General features: G+C 39.1%; 1 protein-coding gene across 1 annotated transcript in view; it reads right to left on the minus strand.

Annotated features, from left to right (window-relative positions):
* The window catches only part of SLCO5A1 (solute carrier organic anion transporter family member 5A1), a 65,645-nt gene that overhangs the window by 3,987 nt on the left and 34,123 nt on the right, over window positions 1-27,535 (minus strand). Inside the window, exons 3-8 of the mRNA XM_053959393.1 lie at window positions 23,353-23,573; window positions 18,091-18,255; window positions 14,684-14,882; window positions 6,701-6,860; window positions 3,144-3,385; window positions 660-724 (exon numbers count right to left, since the gene is read on the minus strand). Of these exons, the coding sequence (XP_053815368.1) occupies window positions 660-724; window positions 3,144-3,385; window positions 6,701-6,860; window positions 14,684-14,882; window positions 18,091-18,255; window positions 23,353-23,573 (1,052 nt within the window). The remainder of the gene's footprint in view (window positions 1-659; window positions 725-3,143; window positions 3,386-6,700; window positions 6,861-14,683; window positions 14,883-18,090; window positions 18,256-23,352; window positions 23,574-27,535) is intronic.

Here is a 27,535-nt window from a genome sequence, read left to right on the forward strand (position 1 = left end):
CTGCTTTCTCCAGAAATACAACATCTTTAACATGAGATTGAAACATCCTTCCTCAAACAAAACTTGAAGATGCAGCTTTATGGGCTTCTCTTGTTCGATTAGAATAGACCTTGCTTGCTCTAGTCATGTATTTCATAGTAGCTGAACACCTGGAGTGTTCTTTATGGGCAGGATTTTAGAAATTCAAGAGCTTGAAAGAGAATGCTTTGAAAAATAAAGACTTTTTATATCTATCCGTTTTTGTTTTGCAACACTTGAAAGACATTAAATAATATTAGAAGACATTCAGACATTAAGTAACAAATGCTTATATTAAAAATTAGAAAAACTATTGTTATTGCTGAAAGCAACAGAATTCTGTTTTTTGAAAGCTAAAAAATCCTTCTAAAATAATATTTAGTAACTATTAATTTTTAAATACAACTTGAAGGTGTAAAAATTTATCTTTTTGTGAAACAATGTTGTTCTAGAAAGTCAGTAACCTAAAAAAGTAAATTAACTACATTTTCAGATGCAATCTTTTCAGAAGTTATTAATTTTAGGTTCCTAATACAGTTAGCCAAGCAATTAGTTGCATATTTATGGCATTTTAATACTTTTATGGTGCATTTAAGCTGAACATGACCTTTATGGAAATGCTGAGCTACTGTAAGACTTACCAAGAGTTCTTAATAAAACAAACTGCATTCCTAGTGCAAAGGGTCTCTCCCCATCTTCCACAGACCTAGCAGGTGAACAGAAAACTCCAGTGAAGGAACAGTCATAACCCATAATCATCCTGGTATGTTCTGGCTTTACCTCATGGCTTTTTTTCACAGCTATAGAAAATCTTTGTCTAAATTTCCTGTCTTTAGCTTCTACTATCGTTAACTCCTACTGCTAGGAAAAAATACAGCCAGCCCCTCCTGGACCTGTTTAATCAAAATCTCAGTCATGCCTTTTGAACCCTTCTTTACCTGTATAAGGCCTGAGAATTTGATCCAAACAAATTAAAGGAATTTAGAGAATCCACACCAAATGTTTATGGCTTCTTCTTTTATTTTTCTTAATATTTTTGAGGCAAATTAGAATTAATAGATAACTGAGTTGTTGAAGGATGGACTCAATTTCTGAATTTAAAAAAATCTTTGTGTAGCATAAGCACTTTGGAGTTACTTTTAAAAAAATACCAGTACAAACATCCAAACAGTCTCTTTAAATACCTTTTCAATTCAAGTAATACAAAATTCCTTCCAGCGGTTTCAAAGGAAAAATGTCAAGCTTACAAAGATTAAATAAAAAGTAACAAAATTCCACACTGCAACTACAATTTTCATAAACAACAAATTATCTACTGATTTTTAAATATTTTTAATTCTTAATCTAAAGGTCTTAAGACAGCCTCTAATTACATTAATGACCATAAAAACACACAAAAAGTCTGCAGTCAAAGGGATGCAGTTGTAAAATCCAGTTTTGAAGTCAAGAAATTGAGAAATTGGAGAACCAACTTGTGCCACAGACCTTTGACCAATGCACAAAGCACAATATGTGGTCTGGGACAGCAGGTGTCATTGTCCCTGTGTGTGGGCCCCCATTTTATGTACTGAGCATTACAAAATCCTGTTGGAGATGTCCCTAACGTACCTCACTGTTGTGAAGTTCACTGCAATATTGATCTTCATTTGCCTTTGCTAATTGCAATGCAAAGGCAATTATTTTTTATTATTACTATTATTTTACATGTGGGAAATCCAGACACAGAAGGAATAAAGTCAGAAGTCTCTGAATTATGAAGGTGCTGTGCACACAATAGTTGAGGTAATGCTGAGCAGCTGGAATTCTGATGTGCCCAGCCCTGAGTGCCTGGCTTCAATGTCCCAACAGTGACCCTTACACCCATTCTGTGGGTTTTTTGAAAACCAAATTGGAAGGCAAAATTCCTCAGTGTGACACAGCACAATCCTCCCTGTGCCAGCAGCGGGCTCCTGCAGAAACCTTAGCCACTTGAGCTGAGAAAATGACAGCAAAAGAGTGTCTTGTCCTTGGAGGGTGTGAGACAAAGATTCCTGCCAGAGGGTTTCTCAGCTGTGCTCACAACTGAGCCTAAGGATATCAAAGCTAAGTCCCAACCTGTCTCATGTTTTCCAAAGTTCCATGACCTATTGCAAAGATTTGCCATTATTATTATTTTTAGAGGGGCCTAAATTTGTCCCAGAATATCAGAGTAAAGTTGTAAAGACAGCACTAACCAGAAGGAAATCCTACTTGGTTGGGACGACCCTTTCCACAGAAATAAAAAGCATAAGATTGATGTTAAAAAAAAAAAACTTGAAGACAGATTTTACAAAAAACCAGGACAAAAGGTGTCTCTATGTTAGCAATTAATGCAGCTAAACAGCTAGTGTTGAGATCAGACATGAACACCACAAGCATTTCAAGCATTTGTAGGGATTTACTTCAGTTTAGTTCTAACCTGGTCTCATGGACAGGATGCCCATTTGCATGTGGATCATTTTGGGTGTGTTTCTCAAAAGTACCTCACACACTGGAAGAGGCTTCCTAGAGAGGTGGTTGATGCCTCCTGCATGTCAGTGTTTGGACAATGCCCTCACTAACAGGTTTTCATTTCTGCTCAGTCCTGCAGTGGTCAGGCAGTTGGACTGGATGATTAGCAATAGTATTTACCAGAGCATGTAGGGACAGGACAAGGGGCAGTGGCTTCAAACTGAAAGAGAGTAGGTTTAGATTAGATATTAGGAGAAAATTTTTCACTATGAGGGCAGTGAGGCACTGGAACAGATTGCCCAGAGAAGTGGTAGATGCCCCATCCCTGGAAGAGGTCAAGTTCAGGCTGGATGGAGCTCTGAGCAACCTGGTCTAGGAAAGGTGTCCCTTACCATGACAGCAGGTTGGAGCTAGGAAATTTTTTATGTCCCTTCAAACCCCTTCAGATTCTATGACTCACACTTCATGTTTCTTAAAGTGGATTTAAAATATTACATATTCTAAATACAAACAGATTTCACCCTATCCCTGTCAGCTCTTTCCCTTTTTAAGGCTACACAAGGATTCTATTCACTTTTTAAGGATACACAAGCTTCACAGGCACTGGTGAAAGTGGGCATGGCAAAAATACTTATGAAACATCACGGAGTTCTCACCTGAGTGTCACTATGACTGCTGATGGCTGGGCACACGCTGTTATAAGGGTTACAATGAAGAGAAATATGAGGAATGGGATGAGCGTGTTGCAGGTTCGATCGCACTTCCCAGACACAGCGTAGCCATTCTCATTCAGGTAGGTTTTGACAATCACCAGCCGGAGCTGACTGCGCTGGCCCACTGTCGGCGGAGTGATCACCTGGCGACTCTGCACACAGGCACATTCTGTGTAATTTCTGACCTGGGAGAGCAAAAAAGAACATTTCCATGTGAAAAAATATGTGTAAGAAAGACATTACAAAGAGACATCATACAACAGTCCTGTGGTACTTCTCAGAGAATCTTCTGCCTTGAGCATCATTACTCCAAGCACAAGCAAAGTTACATCTCCAAGTAATTTTGAAGTTGGCCAGGACTCTCTGTGATGAGGTTGCCTTTCCATTGCTTTATTTAGTCTGAGTTTATTTTTAAAAATCTGGAATATATTTGGGAAATATTGATAAAACAATTCAATCACTTCTGACAGGGAGGCTGGAGAAAAATATTGTTTCTATTGTACTACAAAAAATGTGAGGAAACGCTCTTCAGGCAGCAGTGAAAATGCCTTATTCTGAAATTCAGCAAGCTGCTGACTTTCTTATTCAGGCAGTGTCTTCTGCCATGTTAATGGAAGGCTGCCCAGATCTGGCCACAGAGCAACAAGCTGCACTTCATGCTTGAAGCTCAAGACCTTGCACCTGGATGTGGGTGTAGATCTAGCCCGGAGCAAAAACAAGAGAATAAAGGGAAAGCAGAGACTAAAAGAGTGGGACTGGAGGACTCACTGAGAGATTCCTGAATGGACAAAGAGAATGAAATTAAGATGAGGAGACTGAATAAAGAAGTAGCATTTCACAGGCAATCAGGACTGTGATTTGAACAAGGGGAGGAAGAGCTAGATCAGAAATAGCCTTCTTTCAACTTCATGCCACTTCTGATGTTTGGCAAAGGGGTGTGCAGCAGATCAGTATATTCCAGTGTTACAGAAGAAACTGGCCAGGACATATGTGATGTTACAGGAACAAGCTTTCTGTTTCAATTTTTGCATTCATCAAACCTTGGACCACACAGGCACAGAAGTTAAGAAATCATCTTAAGATAATGAATTTAAGCACTTAGACATCAAGACATATGCAATTCATGGCAGTTTGTCAATTTTAATGTGTACCTTTATATGCATCCATGCCATCATGTAGCCTCACACTTTTTTCCCCATGGGATTTAGTTGAATATCTTAATAGTGCATCTATTTATCCAATAATTTATCTCTTATTTTCAAAATGTGACTTCAGGTACTTTTTTTCCTCAGACTAAGAATATTCCACTACAAAGATGGAAGGACTCATATTTCATTTGGATTTTCTGTAACTCACTATTTTAGCTTAACTCTTTCAAAAAGGCGTCATTCATTTATCTTCAAAACAGTTATGAGATATTGATGTTATCTCTATTTTGTAATTAAGTAACTGAAATGGATCAAAGATTTCACTAACATGAGTGACTCATTTGAGACAACTGGAATCCTTTTTTCAGAACATTTCCATTATACCAAACTAAATATATTCTAAAAGTAAATTTTCACACCTTCAAATACGGATTTAGGCAGCTCATCTACAAGTGACACTTCTGTTTGTTGCTCATGTTCACCATCCAGAATATGAAGAATGCAAAACTAATGAACAACAGGGACAAGTTCTGTTTAACTGACTTGCCCAACATCACTTAGATACAAAGCCAATGACAGATTCTGGTTTCCCAAGGCAGCACTCCACTCTAACATCACATGAGTACCTGATTTCTTTCTACAGTACCTCACCCTATACTCTTTACTGCTTCCAAATGCAAATGCCAAATAGGAATCCTACAGAAATTAGACCTCTTTACCACACAGTCTTTATTCATCCCTAGTGAAATTAACTCTGTGTATTAAATGAGACAGACATAGTATGACAGAAATATTAAGAGTATAGGAATATATATATATATATAAAACAGGTATGAACTGTACACTGGTATCCTTTCCTCTTAGTTTGAACTTTTAAATGGTTAATTTTTAAAACACTCTACGTTAAATCCAAATACTATACGTTAGCAACATTTTGTGTGTTATATAGTGGCACTAACTTACATTTTTTCTGTTTTTAAAAGCACCAGACAAAAAGGATTATTTAATCCAAAAAAGTTCCTTTTCCAAGCAATGTCAGCCCTGTTCTATTCACCACTAGCTACTGAGTTAAAACTTCAGGCCATGAAGCATCTTTTCTTAAACCGTAAGGTGCAATAGGATGTTTCAAAATCTGTAGAGCATATACTCCCAGACTATTTCCCTACTAAATAAATTAATAGTGCCAGTTCAATATCAGATGAAATGCAACAGACCAAGCCTGTCTCAGTCCAGAAAAGCACAAATTAGATTATATAGACACTGAAATTTAACCACAGGCTCATACTGCAAGCTTTTCCAATCAGTCAAAACAATTTTCTACTAAAAACCAGCAAGATAATCTAAAAAATACAAAAAATAAAAACGGGAAACTAATCTGTTCTCAGTGGCATCTATGTATGAACATGCTTTTTCAGACCATTATCCAGGTGACCTGAGAAAACACAGTGCTGGACCTAACATCCTCCTGTTTCACAGGCTGGCTCATGACTGCAAATTAGACTGATACTTTTTAAGTAAGCTTTCTGGAAAGCACAATCAAGCTCTAAGAAATTCAATGTTTACATTACTTCTTTCTTAATTATCCTTTTTTAAAGGACAATTCTGTAACAGAAGAATTTAAGAGTTCATTTTTTAAAGAAACTAATATGACCATCATGCTCTGTTGATACTTAAGTCAGATTCTACTTTTCAGCTGTCTTCTTGTGCCCAGTCCTGGAAACTGCCAAATTTCCATGCTTTGGTTTTACCAGCAGGATGTCCTTCTCCAGTTCAGCATAACTAGAATGCTGGGTTGTATTTCCAAGAAAGAAACTGGATTATTAACATCTTTTAAGTTCTTGTTACTTGAGTTTGATGATAACCTTGATTTAACATGGAAGAGGTTTAGAAAAAGGCCATGGGACTGGTCAAACTGTTTTACAAGAGCAGAATACATGGGCAGTCTTTACCTAGCCAGGCAAACCACAGACCTATCAGTGCACTGGTGCAGGTGCAAGAGCTCTTTGGGCAAAATGATGAGGCTGACACAAGCACCAATGACTTTAAACAAAGGCTAACTAAATTTAAACATGAGTTTAAAACAGTTCTAATTACCAGAAGAGTTAAGTTCTTCATTCAATTAAGAGGGGGAGTAATGAAAAAACCCAAATTTCTCTAAAAGATAAGATTGAACTTGAAGAAAGAAAGTCTTTCAAATCATGGAAAGGCTCAGAGATGGACAAGTCACCTGCAGAAAACTTCTCTGAAGCTCAGATGAGGGATGCTTGAGCAAGGAACAGAGAAGTCTCCGATCTGCACCAGTCCCAAGGGGCTACTCAGCGGTTGTGTGTGGACAGTGGGTGAAGCACTTACCCCTGTGCTGTGGTTTCCACCACTGATGCAGCCAGCTAGGCAAGGATTAAAATATGTTATTCCATCTGATCCACAGACAGGCTCGTACTCATGAATCTTACATCCACAGTTAACATTACAGCTTCCGGTCAGATTCCTGTGGGCCATGGCAAGAGTGGGACTGAAAAAAGGAAAAAGAACATGCTAGTAGAGCACACACAGATATCCATATTCTCCTGTACAGAGGGAGCAAACATCCTACTCATTAACTCTGGAACTGAGAGTTGATTATTAGACAAAGATTGTGTTACCTCTAGGTTATACATATGACTTAAACATATAGAAGAAAAATATAGAAGAACACCCAGGTCACCCTTGCCATCAACTAAAAACACAATAAAAGAAATAATAACAAAGTTTAAAATTTGTATCATATTTGGCTAGGTGTATTTTTCCCCTGTTTTTTGTTTTTTTTTTTTTTTTATCGATGAAGTAAGACACCACTATTTTATACGTTTATTCTAAGCTCCAGTAATTTCTTGTTGATTACTAATGAAAGATTCAGCGACAAGATGTGAGGATTCTGTGCATTAATGTGAACTAACAGGCATCTTCTCCTACATACCAACAGCTGCTCAGAAAACAATGCTTGTATGACTTATGTATTACAAATATGTGGAATTTACAGGAAGCTCTCTACATCTGAAAGACTGCTGTGCTTTTACTAAATGTCTGTAAATGAATCACCACTCTGCTTCCCTAGACAATTCCCCAAAATATGGCCAAAGACTAAATCCTTTATGGATTTGGACATATTTCCAATTATTCTTGCCCATCTTTGAATGAAGACAGCTTCAACACCTGCACCTACCCAGCTCCCTAAAACTGCACAAATCTATGCTTGGTCTTTGAGTGCTCTGGCCAAAATGCAAACAGTAGCTTACTTCACTTCAGTAGTCCTTGAGAATTGGTAACCATACTAATGTCTGAGAATTACACTGGAATGCACAACCGCTCCACACTGGGCACTACAGTGTAATACTGAATTAACTGCTCTGTCTTGTTTGTTCTTTCTCTCAGTACTGCTCAATGGCTACTGCTGTTTAAAACTACCTCAAGTACCTCTACTCTTGAGCAGATCAGTAGATATCCAGGGAATTTCAGCACCTCCACAGCCAGGCAGGAGTTGAACAGAATCTGGATTGGGCTTGTGGCTGCATCCTCAAGATCCTGTAAACTTGCTCACAGACTGCCATGGCTGCAGAGCCTCACAAGGGCTGCTGTTGCCTTGTCTTCATGTGTGGGCAAAGGCCAGTGTGAAGATAAACTAGCAGCAGACTGACTGCACCCCAGCTACGCCAGGGACCACAAGTAATGTTCTCCTGTTCCCATCTTCTACCCCTGACTAGACCAGAGGCTTGGCTCAGGAGCCTTTCTGCACACAGCAACTATCAGCTGTGCGTCACCTCACCTCCTGTCGTTAGTGGCACTCAGAGCATGACTGCTGCTCAGAGTCATGACTCAATTTGACTGGTTTTCTTGTATTTACACACCACTATTTGCTTTTGCTGAATATGCTTGTCTTCCCAGCTGTACAGTTCTGCAGACAATTAAATATTACTAAGTAGCTTGCAAATATTTATTGACTGTCTACTGATCACACAAATCAGATTCACAAATTTACCTCTTGGATATATTTTACACTTTATGGTCTAGTTGGATGCCTTTCCGAGAGTTTTGTTTCTTGCTCCGTAAACAAACAAGGCACACTTTTAGAAACAAGTTGCAGCTTGAGCAGGAAGTAAAATATCCAGGACTGGTAGTGGTTCTGTCACCTTCTCAGCTATCAGCTGAAATTTGTCATATTATATCCTGCTGGATTTCAGTAAGCAGTATCCAGCAACACATCATATAGCAACAGGCAGATTGTTCCAGTAATCTCTCAACAGAACTTTTTCTCCAATGGAAAAAAATACCAAATCATCAAAGCATTTCTCGGGACCATAGAAATTTCAGCAGCACAGTGACAAAAGCTTTTCACACCAACAGAAGAGGCAGCATTTTCGGAGTTTTACGAAATCCTAGTTAGCCTGCCGAGCTGGATGTCCCAGATGGGGCAATACTTGGCACAAGAAGAGACTCCACAATCTGCCTGGGAGACCCTTTTACCACGTTCCTGTTGACAATGGGGTTTTGCCACACTGCACAGGACCAGGTCCAGGAACAGCCCAGACTGCTGGGAAAAGTACAGCTCTGGTTCCACTCTCCAACCTCTCTCACCCTGCAGCACAAATTCTTCTGATCTCTTAACCCCCCACCACCTAAAACCCTTCTCAGGAACAGATAGGTAGGGTTCCACAGGCAGGACAACCCATTCCCTATCTTACTCTGCTTACATAGCTAACTTCAGCTATGTAAGCTTCAACTGCACTGCTAAACATTACCATGACACAGAGGTTAGGAATCAGATTAAAAAAAAAATAAAAAAAGGTGAATGAAATCAGGCATGCAAGAAATGAGAAACATGAAACTGGAAACTGAACTGAGACCACTGTGATAATTTAATCTCAGGCACATTTTTTTTTTTGTTTGTTCTGGAAGATGACTTAAGTTTAGAGATACACAAAACAAATACGCTCAAATTAATAACAAGTTACTGCAAGCTCTGTCTCTCTAGCTTTCACCATCTTTTGTCCTCAGCATATCACTGTAAGGCTTATGTGGGGAATTTCTTTTTGTTGCTTAGAGCAAATACCATGCACACAGAGAGATTTGGGTTTTTTTATCCTTTCAAGAACATGTAATACACAAAATCATCTATTAATTGCATTCCCAAAAGTTCATTATCAGACAGTTGTAAGAGGCTCATGCTTTCATCTCCATTACCTTCACTCTTCACTCCTCTTTCAGTGGTGGGAAACAAATGAAGGATGAAGGAGTTTCAGATGCTGGGGACATGAAATCTCTACTAACATGTGTCTGTGTAACCCCATTTTCATCATTGTAGTATGTTGTAGTATGTGCTGTATGGGATCAACCATACAGCACATACTACAACAGATTTCTTGAAAACTTCTTTCAGGAAGGAATCATTTTTTCCTGAAGGTAATCATTTTTCTGAAAGTAAGCTGAACCAAAGCATTCTACTAATCCTGACTTTTGGCACTGGAAGGCTGCCTGCTCTCCACAAAGGAAAACAAAGCATTTATCCCTGAATTACAGCACAGCACATCACAGATTTACCTGCACCAGCCATTAAGAGCAGGTTCTTAGGGAAATTACACCAAAGCTAGTACATCCTGCTCATGAGCTGATCTGTGGGAAAAGCAGCCTAGTCTCAATGCAGCAGCTGCTGTAGAAACATGGGATGTCTGAGAAAGAGCTGCTCTGCTTGCTTCAGCAGGTGCAGATACTGCCAACATGCAACACTGCTGCACCTGAGCTGCCAAGGACACCAGTCATGCACAAGGCACACAAACAGAAACCAGCCCCAAATGACAGCACTTCCTGAACTATTCTTTCAATTACAAACAATGATGCTGCTCCTTCCATTAGTAAGATTCAACTGCAAGTTCACTAAACATGTGCTAGGACAAAATCCAGAATCCCATCTGCCAAACTGCATTTCTTCACTTCTCAGGGAGACTGTTCTGTGTCTCCATGACACAATGCTAGTAAAGATGATTAAGAGAAGACCTTTATTAGATGTGACTAACAATGTAAAGGACTCTAGTTTCTAACATTTTTTTCTATGTCATGTTTTTCTCTCCAACTTTTACTCCAGGGAAGGTTTGTGGTACAGGAGTAAAGTGATTAAAGGGAAAATATAAAATGAGATTTATTGCCTGAATTTTTTGAGCTGTGACCTGTTATTTCACACACTCAGGCTTGGACCGAAACATCACTGTACTGGCAGTCAATGAACATATACTGGGTAAAAAAAAAGTGGACCCTCTTCCCACAAGGTTACAGTTTAAATGAAATGCAATTTTAAAAAAAAGGAAGTAAAACTATATTTTAGTAACATCTAAACAAATGATTAATTTCGCACATGGTTTTTTATTGATACCACTGTAGTAACCTACAGGACCGAGAAAATACAAAGGGAAGGAGATAACCTCACCTCATAGTTTCTATACTATTAATATTGGGCTATATGATAAAAAGTATTATCTTAAATTGATAGCAGTATTTTTGGTTTGGTATTGAAGGACATTCTGGATGGCAGAGATCTGCAGTCTCCTTGTTGGCAAGCAGCTGAAATTGCAGCAATGATGCAATTTTTGCGTAGCTGTCAAACAAGGGACCCTCTCACTGTGTTAGCTGGATTCCTTCTTTGTTGTTATTGTTCTGATCCAATTAGTCACTGCTTTCAAGTTAAGGGACACCACTGGCTGATTGCACTGAAATAGATACAAGAATAACAGAAACATACATTGGTGATACAAGAGGAAAAATGTAAATATTTTTTATGTGAAATACCTCAGTAAGCCAATTGCACACTATAACAAAACTTTACTTGCACCAAAACACCACAAAGCAATCAAAAAGGGTCTGTGTTGATTCATTACATATCAGAAATCTGAGAGATGGAACTAAACTAATCCAGGAATCTGTCACTATAAGCTCACCACTGAGGCTGTTTTAGCTGCCTTATATGACAATACATGCAAGAGACAGGTCTGAAAAAAAACCAAATCAGTTGATCTCTGCTATTCCCCTTTTGTTCAGTACTGGTGAGGCCACACCTGCAGTGCTGGGCTCAGTTCTGGGCTCCTCAATAAAAGACAGACATGGATGTACCACAGAGAGACCAGTGAAAGTCTACTAAGATGATGGAAGGACTGGAGCATCTGTTGTCTAAGGAAAAGCTGAGAGAGCTGAGACTGTTCAGCATGGAAAAGGCTCAGGGGGATTTCATCAATGCCTGAAATTTTGTGAAGGGATGATGCAAAGGAGACAGAGCCAGGCTCTTTTCGGTGCTGCCCAGTGCCAGGATCAGAGGCAATGGGCACACACTGTAACTAACACAGGAGGTTCTCTACAAACACCAGGAAACAGTTTTCACTGTGAAGGTGACTGGGTGATGACACAAGTTGCCCAGGGAGGCTGTGGAGCTTCCCTCCTTAGAAATACTTGAAAGTCATCTGGACTCTTGTCCAGACCATTCACTCATTCAAGACTTCCCCCCCTGGGTGCTGTTATGGTGCAAGAGAAGGGATGCCATATTGTGGTTTGACCTAAGGTTCCTTCCACTGCAATTCAAACATCAAACACACCCTCAGAACAAGGCTGGGGCACAGAGCAATAGGTTCTAAAATGCTGAGAGGTATAATACAGAGGTGCCCTTGACCTTCCTGAGAACAGAAATGCTGATGACATGCCAGCAACAGCAAAACTGCTTGTGCCCAACACAAAACAGCGGAAAATCCTTTCTAATATATTCTAATCTGTGCAGGCCTCGAGGTCCTATTCACTTCTTTGCAGCTGGTACAGTTAGAAAAATACTGAGTTACAAAACATATTGAATTATGAAATGTCACTGCCTACTTTTCTGAGTACTGGTATGCACATAACTTCTATGTTAATTGAAACCTACTTCACCCCTCTCCTTTGTAGTGGTTTAGGGCTCAGTTCACTAAAGAAAAAACTGCATGCTTAAATGTTTAAAAAATAAACAGTAGAAATGAACATATTTGTCCAGAAATTATCCTGCAGGGTAAGTCTACACTGCCCAATGCATCTGAGATGTCTGGGTTGGTGCCAGTGCAGGTAGGTCAGATATCTGACCTGGCATTGCTATGTGAGGGTAGAGCACCATGCAATACATTTATCCCAAACCAGGCAGCTCTGCTGCTTTCCCTATCCAGTCTTGCCCATTGAAATGGCTTTGACATCCCTATGCTGCACTATAGTTGAAGTAGGGAATAAATTATGTGGTTTATTAAACTCAAAAAATAAGCATGCTTTTTTAATTCCATGGCCAGCAACATTCTTTGATGGCTGAGTAAAAGAGTTGTCTACTAAGTAAATGATTCGAAATGAAATTTATGTGTAGTGCTGCTTTTTTACTATAATTTTGATAATAAATGTGGATTTTATCTCTGTGTTAAAAAAATCTAGTTGAACCATGCTTTGTAACACGCTGGTAATTCTCAATTTCTGATGACGTTACAGTCAATATGATTTTTATACTGATTTCAAAGAGTTTATATACATCAACAAGTTGTGAGAATTTTGCAATCACTATTTCTCACCTCTTTTCTCAGTAAGAACGATTACATGAACGTGGAAGGAAATAATGTGCTGCAGATTTGCACAGCAGCTGTGAATTGACGCCTATTTCAATCGATGCCACGTATTTACTGCAAATGTTATTACTTACTAAAAAACAGCATGAAGGCTGTGAATTACATGACAATAGTACACCTTGTCTTCAGTTTAGAAAAAGATTTAAATCAAATGGGACTTCTTCAAACAGAAAAGTACAGGCTTCTCATTAGTCAGGCAGGGACATTCTGACTTGCCACACAGATCGATTAATTCCTATCTGAACTTTATGTTTTCGTTCCTAGTAATTTTCATCCTCTACACCCACAGACTGTCACAAACATTAAGAGCAGGTGGACAATCAAAGCATTCCACCCCCTTCCCATCCCTCCTTTCTCCTTCTTCACCCCACTAAGCTCAGATGAGGGTATATCACCATGCCACTTCCTTCTACTGACAGCCCCTCAGCAGCAAGCTTTACCTCTAGGTCTTAGGAATACAAAGAAGTAACAGCTTTTCATCAGCTCTTGATTTTTCAGCTGCTGGTTTTCTTTGCTCTGGCATTAAGGTTTGACAGCCGTGTAGTAACACCCAGCAACAAGCAATGCAAAACATTCTCTGTGTAAACAGTGCCTATTTTCTTCCTCCCTTGCTTCCCATTTTACCTCTTTGTTTTTCACTTGCTATCCCTCTGCCCCACTGTATTTTTTCTCCATTTCATCATATCTTTTCCTGCTCCACACTCTACATTCTCTTCAAAATATTAGGAGTCCAGAGCTGAGCCCTAAAAGCAAATATGGTTCTGATACCCAGTATCTGGTCATAATTAAAAGGCAGACATGCCTCAGATGTAAAAGCAAAGGGAAAAACATTGCTTTAGATAGGTTCACTCTCTTCAAACACTTACTCTGTTCCTGTGTTTAACCTACATGAAGAATGCAATTTTGAGGAAAATCTCATGCAAAAAGAAAGAAAATAAAAGCTCATGATTAGGCTTCTATGGAATCCCTTTCCAGTGAAAATGTCTCAAGTTTTACCACGCTGTCTTCCCTCCAAATATACTTTTTCTTTTTTTCATGCCCTTCCATGCATTTCTTAACACCACAACCTAAATTCCTCACTCCCAAGTCCTTGCTACATCCACACCTTCTTCCTCATTGCAGTCCTCTTCAGTCTCTATAAAACTTTAGGGAACATGGTCTAGTTGATGATGATATGGTCTTGATGACAATCCAGCAAGCACTGGAGAGCATTCACGTAGCTAGTAAGAGGTTCAGAAGCAGTGCACACCACTAATGTCAATAGCACATGCCCAAGTGATTCCTCTCAAACAGGGACTGTAGACCTAAAATACTATTAAGGTGATAATTAAAAAACCCATTTAGAAATAATCTTCATAATCCACTTAGTTTTTTCACAACTGTCATGAGCAGAAAACATTTTGAAACACTAAGTAACCTACAGAGGACATTATTCTTATTCTGCTGCATCACTGAAGGCCATTCTAATGCATTTTCTCACCCCTCAAGAAGGTGAGTTACTACATAAACTGCATTATAAACCAGATGTAAAAAAACAAGGGCCACAAACTGACAGCATGTGTTTATATCACAAAATTCTCATTTGAACATGTGGCTTCCTCAGTACATCAGCTATCAGTATTTTTGTACATTTCTAGATCAGGCTTATTGGAAAAAGCTGGTTTTGCCAGAGATAATCACCCCAAATACTTACCCAGTTGTGTAAGGTATATTTATTCCCCCTAGATTAATGCTTTCACATCCAACAATGAAGAGTGTTGAAAAGCACAGCAGAGACACACCACTGCAGATCATAGCCAACTTTGCAGACTCTCTTGCACCGAGTTTCAGCTTTTTTATAATGTAGCCACCTAGGACAATACCAACACCAGCACTTGGGACAATAATCACACCTGCCAGGAAGAAGTTCAAACAGCATTAAAACAGGACCTACAGAAATGGCATAAAACATAAATATTGGTTTCATTCTGCAATTAGATGACTGCAAATGCTGCACTAAGATCTCCATTGTCTGATTCTCCACTAGCAAATTGAGTCAGACTTTTCAAACCCCTGGAGTGTTGTCAAAGAATTTATAAAAGCCTCCTTATCATATTAGCAGCAGCCAAAGCACTATAAGAGAACTATTGTACTTACAAGCAGAAACATTGTTTGGTATTTATTTTAGAAGGGGGAGATGGGCTTCATATAGGTCCAGTTCATGCAGTGAAATTGGAAGAAATCCAGCTTTGGACACAAATCTTGCTCCTCACATTCTCATGATTAATTCCAGCAAAGCACAAGTGCTAACTTCAAGCAGGACCCCAGAACCCTGCCCACCTGGGAGTGCACACCCAAGCAACTTGCATCAGGACAAGAGGAAATGGCCTTAAGCTGGGCCAGGGGAGGTTCAGGTTGGACATTAGAAAGAGTGGTTAACCATTGCATCGGCTGCTCAGGGAGGTGGTGGAGTCACCATCCCTGGAGGTGCTCAAGAAATGACCAGAAGCGGCACTTGGAGCTATGATTTATTGACATGATGGTGTTTGGTCAAAGGTTGGACTTGATGATCTTGGAGGTCTTTTCCAGCCTTGAGTCTATGATTCCACGACTCCTACCTCAGCATTCCAATTCATCTCTCCACAGAAATGTGGAGTGCAAACTGATCAAACACAATTTTAAAAAATTAAGGTAATAGAATTAGGGTAAGTGTAAGACACAAAGACGTGCCTATGAAACTTCTGCTGCTGCTGCAGTTCAGTAACATATCACCAGGACTTGTCAGGTCCTGAGGTGGCGGTAAAGTCAGCAAATGTCTTGCACTGCTGTTCCCTTGTCTTTTGCTTCTTACTGACATGTGAGACGGTCTTTAATTAAAGACCTTGCCAATAAAGATGCATTCCACATAAACGTGGATTTTGAATTGCTTTTGGCAGCTGCATCTACAGAGATGCTGAACTTTATAATCCAAATTGTTAGAGATGTTGGTATCTTACAAGAATCCAGTAAGATTATCACTGGCAAATACCTTTACAACTATTGCAAAGCATACTCATTCTCTGCTAATATGCCTAAAGGTGAAAGGGACATTATATTTATCAAAATGTTGAGACTGGAAAAGCAAAAATGAGGGGAAAACAGCTGGCACCTTAATTATCCTGCCATCACCAATGACATTATAGAATAAAATGTCATTTCAGGAGGAAGATTCTAAACAATAAGTCTTCACAGAATCAAAACCAGTCTTTCTTCCAAGAGCAGAAATTAAATGTAGAAGCTGCACCAGTTCAAGACAAGAAATTTGGCACACAGTGTTTTTTGAGGATGATAAATGCCAGGGTTGTTTTAAAACTGAAAGAAATTGAGACTTAATTAAAGAATTGCTGCTCAGAAGACAAAAAATTGCCAGTAAAATCTTTACATGAAAAGATTCAGGAAGCACATGTACTCAGCTGGCAATGTGCATATTAAGCATAGATGTATAATGTAAATAACATAAATTCTCCTTTTACTAACCAGAAAATCTGTGAACTTGACATGTCTTACTTTATTAGCCAGTAGCAATCTAATACAGAATTTTCAAGTTTCCCTTTCCCATCCTTCCTACAAAAAATATTTACAAAATTAACAACTGTTGACTTCAGTGCTAAGTTTAAGAGCTGGGATTATAGAAGCAGCATTCACTTGTCCTTGTGGCACATCCACCTGATATATTTAATCTTCTTCTTCTGGTTCATTTTAATAGTCTTTATCAAGTAATTTACAACAGGGGAAACAACAGATGTTAATAACTTCACACTTTAGGCAAGGTCACACTAGTTTTACCTCTGTTAAACTCAACTGCCTGTTGAGTCTTTTCTGGCAAGAATGTTTCTGGTTTATCTTGAGAATGAAGTAAGTTATGGTGCAGCCATCCCATCAAGACTCATTACAGTAAAACCCCTGCATGTGTAAGCTTCAGAAAGCATCACAGTCCCATGAGTCACTGTTTCCTCCTTATATGCAGAACACAGGGATTTCATGCCCTGAAGAAAATCTCATCCCAGAAACTCTCAAACAGAAAGCACCACATGGTGCTTCTCTGACTTTTCCCCTCCTCACTCTAGAAATTCCTTGCATTTCTTCCAGCCACTGCAAGTGACAAATTCTTCCTGTGTGAGGTCTATGTGCCTTCCTTCTTCCTTCTGCTACTTTTTGTCCTTTTTTGACAGATGCTCCTGGGCAGCTTCATCCCATACTTCACCTGTGTCCCCACAATTCACTCCACTCCATCATTCCTAGGACACAGTGTCTGGAAGTATGAGGGAACAAAGAACCTGCCCAGCAACTAGCAGTTATTCTATATGAGAAGCACTATATTGTAAAATATTATTATGAAGACAAATGTCTTTGACACAGCTAGAAGAGAAGGAAATTCATCTGCATGACACAGGCCCTGATTCTGCAGAGTATTTTGGCCTCCATTAGTAGCCAAGTTCTCATCTCTCTCAGTCACAGTGTGAAGTTTAAAATTTTGTAGCCTGTAGCTCTGTTAAAAGTTGGACATGGCTGTACATTGGTACAGCAGGGGTCTCCTGAAATGACAAGTAGGAGAGAATTTGGGGAGTTCTGACTAGACTAGAGTGTTGTTTCAATGTAAATAAGGAGAAAACCACTACCCTGGAGGAGAGAGATAACTGAAGGATGGGACAGATAAACAACTTTTCACTAAGGAGAAAAAAAAGATAAAGGTATTTTAAAGATCAAAGAGGAAGTAAAATTCACAGAATGTAAGAACAGTGAACAGACCTTTTAAAGCACACAAACTGCAGTCATGTCTATGGTTTTTCTAGCTTGCTTTTGTTGGTATTTTTCCTCCTTGGAGACTCTCAACAAATGAGAAAACATCTGTCTAGGACTATGCAAAAAAAATAATCTCCAGCCCTTTAACAATATAAATGGGTTCACATCTTACTAAATACATATAACAAATATCAAAAAATAGTCTGAATATCTAACCAAATGCAGAAAGCTGGATCCAATCATCTGTTTGAATGAACACGTTTTTGGTTCATTCCTAATTGACTCATTTCATTAGCCAAAGCCAACCTTGCAAGGTAACACTATGTGGCAATGCCTTACCAGTGTAGATGCTGGCATTGGAAGCTGGGATGCCAAACTGTGACTCGATGAACTTGGGAATGAAGGTAATAAAAGCTGTGACAATGGCACTCTCAGCTGTGTATGACAAACTCACAAAAAGGAATGTCATGTTGCTTAAGATCCTGACAGCTGCTCTTGGAAGCTCTAAAAAATGACAGAAATGACAAACAAATGTTATAAACAATGAGTGAGAAACAAAAGCAAACTGAAACAGAACCAACTGATTTTCTTTGAGACAGACTGGCAATAATGGCTTGCTAGCAGCTGGTACATTTGCTAGACAGAAGGGAGAGTGCATACTTGGGATTGCAGCCCTTGCTCCCTGCTCTGACCCCATCTCACTGCCTCGCTCAGGGCCACAGTCCCACTTGGCACAAACACAACTGAGGTGTGTATTAAAAAACCATCATGAAAGAACAGATACTAACACCACAACAGAAAGAAAAACAGCAATAAAATGTAGAGATTCTGGAATTATTCATTAGTTTTGGAATTATTCATTATTTTGGAATTATTCATTATTCTGATATCTTGAGATTTTTTGTGAGATAAAACATACCACACTGCTGAACTGACAGTACTGAGATTTGCACTCCATAGGAGGAAAAAAGATCCTATACTCCCCCTGTTACTGTCTGCTTCAAGGACCATGCTTGGAAAGCTGGGGTAGTAATAGTACTCTAATTTGAAAGGGGAACCAAAATATTTTTACCTAAACATTTTTCTACATGATTTAAAAGCATTTACAATTATGCAGACAAAGCATAATGAAAAAATCACATCAATGATATAAAGGAATCTCAACATACATTACATACAACTCAATATTCTCAGAAGGGATAAAGCAATCAATTAAAAACGAGAGTACATCATTAACTTAAATTGAAAAAGTATTCATAGATGTTGCAATTATTCTCAAATCAAATATCGAACCCCCGTGAAATTCAGCACTGTAGTTAAGTTAAACATTTACATACTTTTAATTTAGTCCTGCAGTGATGTCAAATTATCATCACCCTATTCAGTACTTAATATTTTTTTTTTTTTATTAGATGCCGTGATTTTAAACACGTCTTCTTTTCCTTGGGGCTTTTTTTACCCCAGATCAAATTTTTTTCAAGTGTTATATCTAACCTACTATAGTTCAGATTTTTTTCACTTGCTTTTCACTTGTTACAGAAATAGAATAGTGCTTGAATCCAAGCCAGTTGAATTCAATGACAAGAGCAACCATTAGAAATACATGTTGAGCAAGAACAACTGAGAATTCTATTGATGTTAAAAGTTGTCAAGACAAAAATCTGTCTCACTTTCTCCACTGACTCCAGTAGGTTATCTGTATAAAACCAAGCAGAATTTCACTTGTCATGTCAAAACTTGTCAAGCTGCAAATTAGCACTTAAGTTGTCTGACTGCATCCAGTATCAGCTTATGCCAGTTGTCAAAATTTATACTGAATTCATTATGACTACTAGGTTTATAATTTTAATGCAGTCAAATGCTCTCCTGCTACATCAATGAAGAAACATATTAAATGTTAAATACAAAGATTGGTGGAAATAACTAATAAATAAATCATATTAAGAAGCAATTACATATTTTAAGCTTGATGTTTTTTTACAGATTTTTTTAAATCTGTTTCCTACAGATTTAAAAAATAAAAAAAAAGGTGGTACTGTTTGCAATAGAAACAGCAGGAGCAGTTATGACCATGCTGATGCTGCTGTGAGAAAGGAGTCAAGAAGCACAAAGAAGGATTGGTGCTGCTGGATGGAAACTGAGCTACTTAGTAGCAGCTGCTCATCTGAGTTTAAAATGTGGGAGAAAATAAGGTATCACCACAGAGAGAAAGATAATTTTATTAGGATGATGAACTGAGTGTTCTTTGTAGAAATGAATTGGTAGTTCTTGGCCGAGAGCTGAACTCAAGGTCTTTGCTAAATTGATTATTTTAAAGAGTCTTGTCCAGACATCATAATACGTGGCAAAGTTTGCCCTTCCTGGTAAAAACTGAGCTTCAGGAAAATGTCTGCTTTAGAATTTTCAGCCAACTAGAGAATTAATTTGGCAAAGAACTGCAAAGCTAATGAACATTTTGCTCCGGCATTTGTATGTAGAGCTGTACTTCTGTTGACTCCTACTTACATCTCATCTGAGCACTCAGGCTAAAGGTCATTATTCATTTCAAAACTAATTAGTATTTTGAAATGGGATTTTTCCTGTTAAGTAGATAAAACTTTATGTCTTGGAATAAGCACAAGTTCCCTTAAACCCATGTGAGGGGCTCTTCAGAGAATAGCTTTGCTGATTACTATAAATTTTGGCATGAAATAAAGAGCTTATTTCTGCGTGCCGCACTAATGCACACCACCTGGAGCACTTAAAAGTTGATCTTCGTGGTGTATAAACAGCAATTGTCTGGCATACAAGGGAAAGTTGCTATATTGTAAGAAACTTGGAAATAAAAACACACATTCAGAGTCAGACTTTCCCTGATTTCCTCCCATGATCACCATCAAACCTGGAGTGACAGCATCTATACTACACTTCTGAATTTAAAAACCTATACTAAAAAAGTACTATTAAGTAACTCATTATCTTTCAACCACAGTAACTGTAGTAAAAAGCAAGAATGCTAAAAACTTTAAGGATCCTTTAGACTACATACTCAATCATGCTCTTAAAACATTTCTATGTCAAATTATTTTTGTGTGGCTAGCCATAGGCCTAGGTTTTGATTTCAAGGCCATTATTAAACCTGTCAGGTTTGATTTTTTGGAACAACATCTTCAAAAGACATTGCATGTTTTTGCAAAATTACATCAGAAACAAACCTACAGAAATTGCAATTTCCCTCATTCTGTCATCTAAACTAATAAACCTCTATCAATGACACTCCTAGAACTAAAACAGTATTTTAGCACGGCTGCAAACATGTTTATATTTCTGTGCAGTAACTCAAATTTCAACATACCATCTTTTTTTTCCTTTTTCCTTCAATAACCTAGTAGAGAGCTAAGAGTAAATTGAAACCTGCCTTGCTGAACTGGTTTGCTAGACTACTGGCAATTTTCTTCCTTTCATGATCTTTGACAGTATTTTTTCTCGGGTCAGTATTCATTTCTTTCACTCATATGCTGGACCATAGCTTGATTCATGGTAAGGGAAAAGCATAAGAAAAATCTGCAAGTAATACAAGTATTCATAAATATTTCTCTAAGCAAAGCACTGTAAACAGAATTTCAATAAAAACTTAATTCTGACTTCACCTCCTTTTTCAACATTTAATATAGTTTCTTTTATCCCTGTTCCTGCACACCCAGCCCAGGGCAATGCAATGAATACAATCAGGTAAATAAATCATTCCAGTCTAGAGCACTGTCCTTCTGCAGTCCGTCAGAAAAGTCTCTTGTAAGGCTGAGGCAAACACTGGCCAAAGACCTCCCCTCTGCTAGTGCTCCCAGTCTGGACAGCACTACCCAAGCCTGCAGCTTTGGAGAGGGATGGCTCCACACCCAGGTCTCAGGGGCAGCTTCCACTCTTGTGCAGTACAAAGCAGGGCCAAGATTTGAGACAGAATCTCTGATTTGTTTATCAGAATGGAAACTAGCAAAGTGACACACAACTATGTCAAATACATCCTGCATGGAGCTAATCACTGATCTCCAGAACAGTATTTTGCCATTTCGTTATCTACTCACACACCATTTAAACAACCTCATTCAATTCTCAGGACAGTCCTTAAGCACCTGGGTGGCGGCTGGATCATTGAACAGCCCCTAATATCCCATCAAGAGAGGAGGGGTTCAGAGCCAGTTTGATATGATTATTACTTATTTTAATTTGATTTAGAGCAGGTCCTCGAGACTCCAGTTAGTACTGCTCATCACTGCATGGAGCTATGCCAATCTTTTCTATTCTGAGCTCTCCAGGACAGCCTAAGAAAGGACAAGAGGGAATTGCCTTGCCTTGCTCAAGTGGCACTGCAGGATGTCCTGCATGTCATGGTCTGCTGAACCCTCTGACATACACAGTGCCCACCAAGTGCCCTCACACACAGCCCACTGTCTCCTCCTCCTCTTCTGATGCCTGTCAACTGATCTTCAGGTAGCACAGAAACTCCAATCCAGTTCTTTGGCAAAGCACTTCAGTGGGCTTATCCTGCAACCACAAGCCTCTCAGGAGTTTCTTTTATCTCTGCTGATGCCCTGACAATCATTATTATCCTGTCTCTGCCCCTCACAGGAACTCACCCAGAAAGGCATAGGAAAGCTGGTAGATGTGACAAGCCGGACAGGAATATTCTACATTAAAGAAAGGGCTGTACATAGGGCCAAAACAAAAAAACTCCAAAGGCTACAAAATACATGTAATTAATTACATTAATTATTTGATTCAGATTAGATCAGGTTTTATAAGTAATATATACATTTGCTTTCTTTATACCAGCATTTGCATCATAGAATCCAAGGAGGAGACAATAGCACTAACAACACAATAGCAATGAGGCACATTCACTCTCGTCCTATACTATTCAATTTTATGATACTGTTAAATCTCTATTGTCTATTTGAATTCTAGATGCTTCACATTAATCAATTTGCAGCAACACTGCCCTTCTTCCCCAGGCAACTTGTCAATGACTATTACTTACTGTTAAGATTTTACAGTAATGGTTACTCCTTGAAAAAAATTAACATCTCTACTACTTGTCAATCTTTTGATCTCTTCACATTTCAAAATTAGCACAGGTTTTGTCTTAGCCTTCAGAAAATAGTTTACAGTACAAAACAGACAGGAAAGGAATATGAAACAAATAATCTTACTCTATGAACTTACCCAAATACATGAATGTATTTGAACTCACATACCAGAATTCTTTCTACTTATTTTACTTACACTGTGGAAGAGCACTTTATTCCATGAAGTTAAGCTTATAAAGCAAGTGTGACAATTACAAACTCTAAGATGCATAAATACATGTGGGAGGGGTCCTGTAACTATAGGAAATAGTCTACCTGTTTGTTACAGGTACACAAACACTGACAATTCAAGAAAAAGAATGTCTTACAATCATTGCTGCACCCTGTCATTTTAGAGGATGAGCATCTATTAAAATCTCAATAGCAAAATATAATAGCAAATATAGGATGCCAAAACTGCCTTCAATTGCACCCATACAATCCTGGATGACCCTGCACACGAAATCTAAAGCATTTATAAATTAAAAACAAACTTTACCTTTAACATTTTCTCCAAATCCCATAGAGGCAGAAACTGAACTGTCTGTTTCTGTTTTGCTACTTGTTTTCTCTTTCATCACGTCATCATCACTTGAAACATCATCAGAATTCATCTTCTTTTTCTTTTTTTTATGTCGAGGAGGGAGCTTTTTCGGAAAGGTAAACATGGGAAATATCACAAGGAGCATAGCAATGGCACAAAGGAGAAATCCACTCCACCTAATGCCAGGAAAACAGGAATGGAAACAAAAGCAAATACATTACATGTAACAAAAAAAAAAAAAAAAAAAAAAAAAGTTACTGTTAGAGGGTGCACTGGCTGCAAAGGCACATCTGCAAAATATGAAAAACTGACACTAAGAGTAAAGAATTGGAGTGGGGGACAACCTTCACTGCATTAAATACCTTAATCAGAAGATGTTTCTGTTGGCTTATTTACTGGAAGGTATTTATCCAGAACCCACCAAATTTTATTAAATAGTGTCAGCTTTAAGTTACCACAGATTTTCAATTTTGGTAATTTTTCAGTACTGAGTGCTGAGAATTAGATATTCTCTTTGACTTAGCCTTTCACAGATAATTCCCTGTAAAGCAATATAATATTTCTCTGGAGAACACAGAAAAAGCTATCCATGTCATGAGAAGATAAAATGTCCTGATAGATACATCAGGGCTAAATCTCTTCTGCTTTCCAGTGCCTACCTTTCACTGCCCTGACTGTCCAATCCTCTCCTCTCACAACTGAAGAGTTCCCAAAGCCTAAATGTAAACAACTGATGTGCTACAATTCATGCCAGGGTTTATGCCCAAAACTCTGGGCATAAACCAGTTCTGCGACTGCAACCTGAAATAGCCTTCACAAAGAATTTCTTCTTCTCTCCCTCCGTCTTTTAAATATGGGATATAAAAACAACCCTGAAACGATCCCTTGTCTCTGATGGAATGACCTGGGACACACCCACAGAGGGGACAGTGTGTGGGATACAGAGCAGAGCTCTTCAGCTGCATACAGTTGTCCTCCCTGCAGCCAAAAAAGCTTCATGGACTTCACCACAGCACCACAGACGGGCAAAAGGGCTGCACTAAAAGTTCTGTAGAGTTACCTCAAGTCAGCAGCCAGAACATGGATAGCAGAGTGTCAGATAACATCATTTCTCCTCTAATAGTGAAAGACTAAGGGAAACATAACCTCACATAGCTGGTTCCATAAAGGACAACCTCAGAATCCATCCACAAACTTCTTACATACTGGAAGCACAGTTTTCACTACAGACTCATCTCATTGTACCAGGTTTACATGGCAAGGTTTTGGTAGCACGGTGGAGACTGCAGGGGTGCTTCTGTGAGAAGATGCCATGAGCTGTCCCATGCTGGACAGAGACAGCTCCAGCCAGTTTTAAAACAGATCCACCACTACCCAGTGCTGAGCCTATCAGAATGCTTGTGGCACCTTGGTGTTCACTTACTTAAGAAAGTGAAAAAAACACTGCACAGCAACTGTGTGAAGTGAAACACTCCTGCAGACCCAAGGTGAGAGAAGAAGGGGAGAAGGGACTCCTAGTGCAGAGATTCACCTGCAGGACAAGACCATGGTATCCACCTCCAGACTGTAGGGAATCCACACTGGAGCTGGCTCGAGCAGGAATTGTGGCCTATGGAGAAGAGCCCCCCACTGGAGCTGGTTTTCAGACAGGACATGTCACCCACCGGGGATGCTGCAGGCTGGAATATTCTGTTCCTGGAGGACTGCACCCCACAGAAAGGACCTGTGCTGGACCAATTAATAAAAGACGGTCTGAAGCAGAGAAGGGGCAACAGAGACAAGGTGTTACAAACTGACCACAACACCTTTTCCACAGCCCACTGCATCACTCCAGTGGAGGATGCAGAAGAGTCAGGAGCAAAGCTGAGCTTTGGCAGAAGGAATGAGTGGGTCAGAAGTGCTTGTAGGTTTCTTTTTAATTCCTTCTATCCTACTCTGTTATTAATTGGTGATAAATTAATTTCCCTATGTCAAGTCTACTTGGCCATGATAGTAACTAGTGAGGGTTTTCCCTGTCCTCATCTCAATCTATGAGCTTTCCATTGTATTTTTTCCCTGTTCTGCTGAGGAAGGGGAGTGAGATAGCTTGGTGGGCACCTGGCAGCCAGCCAAAGCCAACCCACCACACAAATCTACACTGGTATTTGGAAGTTCCAGTGAAGTCAATCATGTTACTACAATAGCCAACCACAAGCTATTATGGTTGCCATAATGACAGCTTTTTCGTTTCAAATCAAATTTCCAGAATCACAGTGAGTCGACCCTGGCTGGATGCCAGGTGCCCACCAAAGCCATTCTCATCACTCCCCATCCTCAGCAGGACAGGGGAGAGAAATGTAATGAAAGGCTCCCATTAGCTGCAGGGGAATCTCTGCTCTGGCACCAAGAGCATCTCCGCCTTCTCCTCCTCCTTCTTCAAAGACATTGGAGTCTGCAGAGCTGTTTCTACCACATATTCTCATTCCACTCTCTCCTGACTGCTGCTGGTGTTGCACATGTCTTTTTGTCTCCCTCTTCTTAAATCTGTTATCCCAAAGGTGCTACAACCACAACTGATGGTGTCAAGCCATCAGTGCCAGCCTCCTCTTGGAGCCAGCTGACATTGCCTCTCTCAGGCAGAGGTGAAGCTTCTGGCAGCTTCTCACAGAAGCCACCCCTGTAGCCCTTCCACTACCAAAACCTTGCCATGCAAACCCATTGAAAGAACAATTTTTACATATTTTTGTACCATCTTTACACTATTAATTATATATTTGTTCAAATTTTAAAACATTTTAAACTCTGAGCAGACAGGATTTCTTGCACAAGAAACAAAAAGCATTTGGTCTCATATTTGTAATGCAAAGATATTGCAAACTTTATTTTTCAATGAAGACAAATTCATACACAATGCTTTGCATGGTAAATGATTACACACAGGCAAACAACAAATAAACAGCCATGTGTAACACTATTTTTATTAGAAGCTTACAGGAAGCTTTTGCAAGGCAAATATAAGTGACTGAAAGTTTTGACTAATTTTGATATTATGTAAACAGAAAATCCTCTATTCATTCATTTTAGCTGATAACATACATGGATTAGAAAGCAGACTTTTAGGAGGATTAGTCAGCACTGTCAGACAGAATAAATCCGTAGTCTGTATAAAAATGTAGCAACAACCCTTTCAAGATCTCAAAGGCAGAAGCTGCAAAGGCACTGATCAAAGAAACAATCTGTGGCAATAATATGCAGAAATCTGCAGCCACCCACTCAGGAGGAGACAGCAAAGGAGACAGGGCCTGTAATGTAGTACGATATGAAATTCACATCTAAAGGGACCGTTAGGACAGCATACCAAATGCTGGAGATGTCACATGCAGCACTGGATCTACACTTCACAACTTCCTGGAGAAATATCAAAGAATTGGAAAACAGACAAAAGACTGTATCAAAAATAATAAGGACACCTACAACAGGGTATTGGGAGGTCAGAACAAGAGCTTAATTCATTTAAGTAATTTAATTAATTTAAGAAACCCTTGATTTCCTGTCTTCTGAAGTCAAAGAAAATATGCAGAAGAATACCTCAAAGGTATCCGCACAAGCCCTAGGACCTCAAATAAAGCAATTAAAGCTAAGGAAAGACCAGACAATGCTGAAGGAATTCCTTTAAACTTCTTGTGTGGAATGTTGATGAAAGACTATATAGCAAGATCCACGTATTAAACAGATTTTGAACTAGGAAAACACTCAGAAAAGCATCAGCAAAAGAAAATTTGTTTCAAAGCACCTGACAGACCACCAAGGGCTACTCCACAACTAATGAGGTCCCTATACAGCACATTAACAGTTCTCAAAGACAACAACATGATGAATGATTTCTAACAGATACCCCTACAGTTACCACATTTGAATAAAAAACAGTTTCAAACATTTGATGGGCTGGCATAGACAGCTGGCTTGTAATTTGCCCAGAGCACCTACAGAAACCCCAGGTGTGCAAAGCCCAGGAGCAGAAATCCAAGTCCTGTGAAACTCACAGAATAATCAGATCAGACATAACCCTGAAAAATAACCATTTTACTTTACCATATTGCACGAGAGATAAACCAAATTACATGTCCTGCAACATACCCCCTAGAAAAGAACAGCTTAA

The sequence above is a fragment of the Vidua chalybeata genome, chromosome 1 (genome assembly GCF_026979565.1).
Source record: "Vidua chalybeata isolate OUT-0048 chromosome 1, bVidCha1 merged haplotype, whole genome shotgun sequence".
Classification (NCBI taxonomy): domain Eukaryota; kingdom Metazoa; phylum Chordata; class Aves; order Passeriformes; family Viduidae; genus Vidua; species Vidua chalybeata.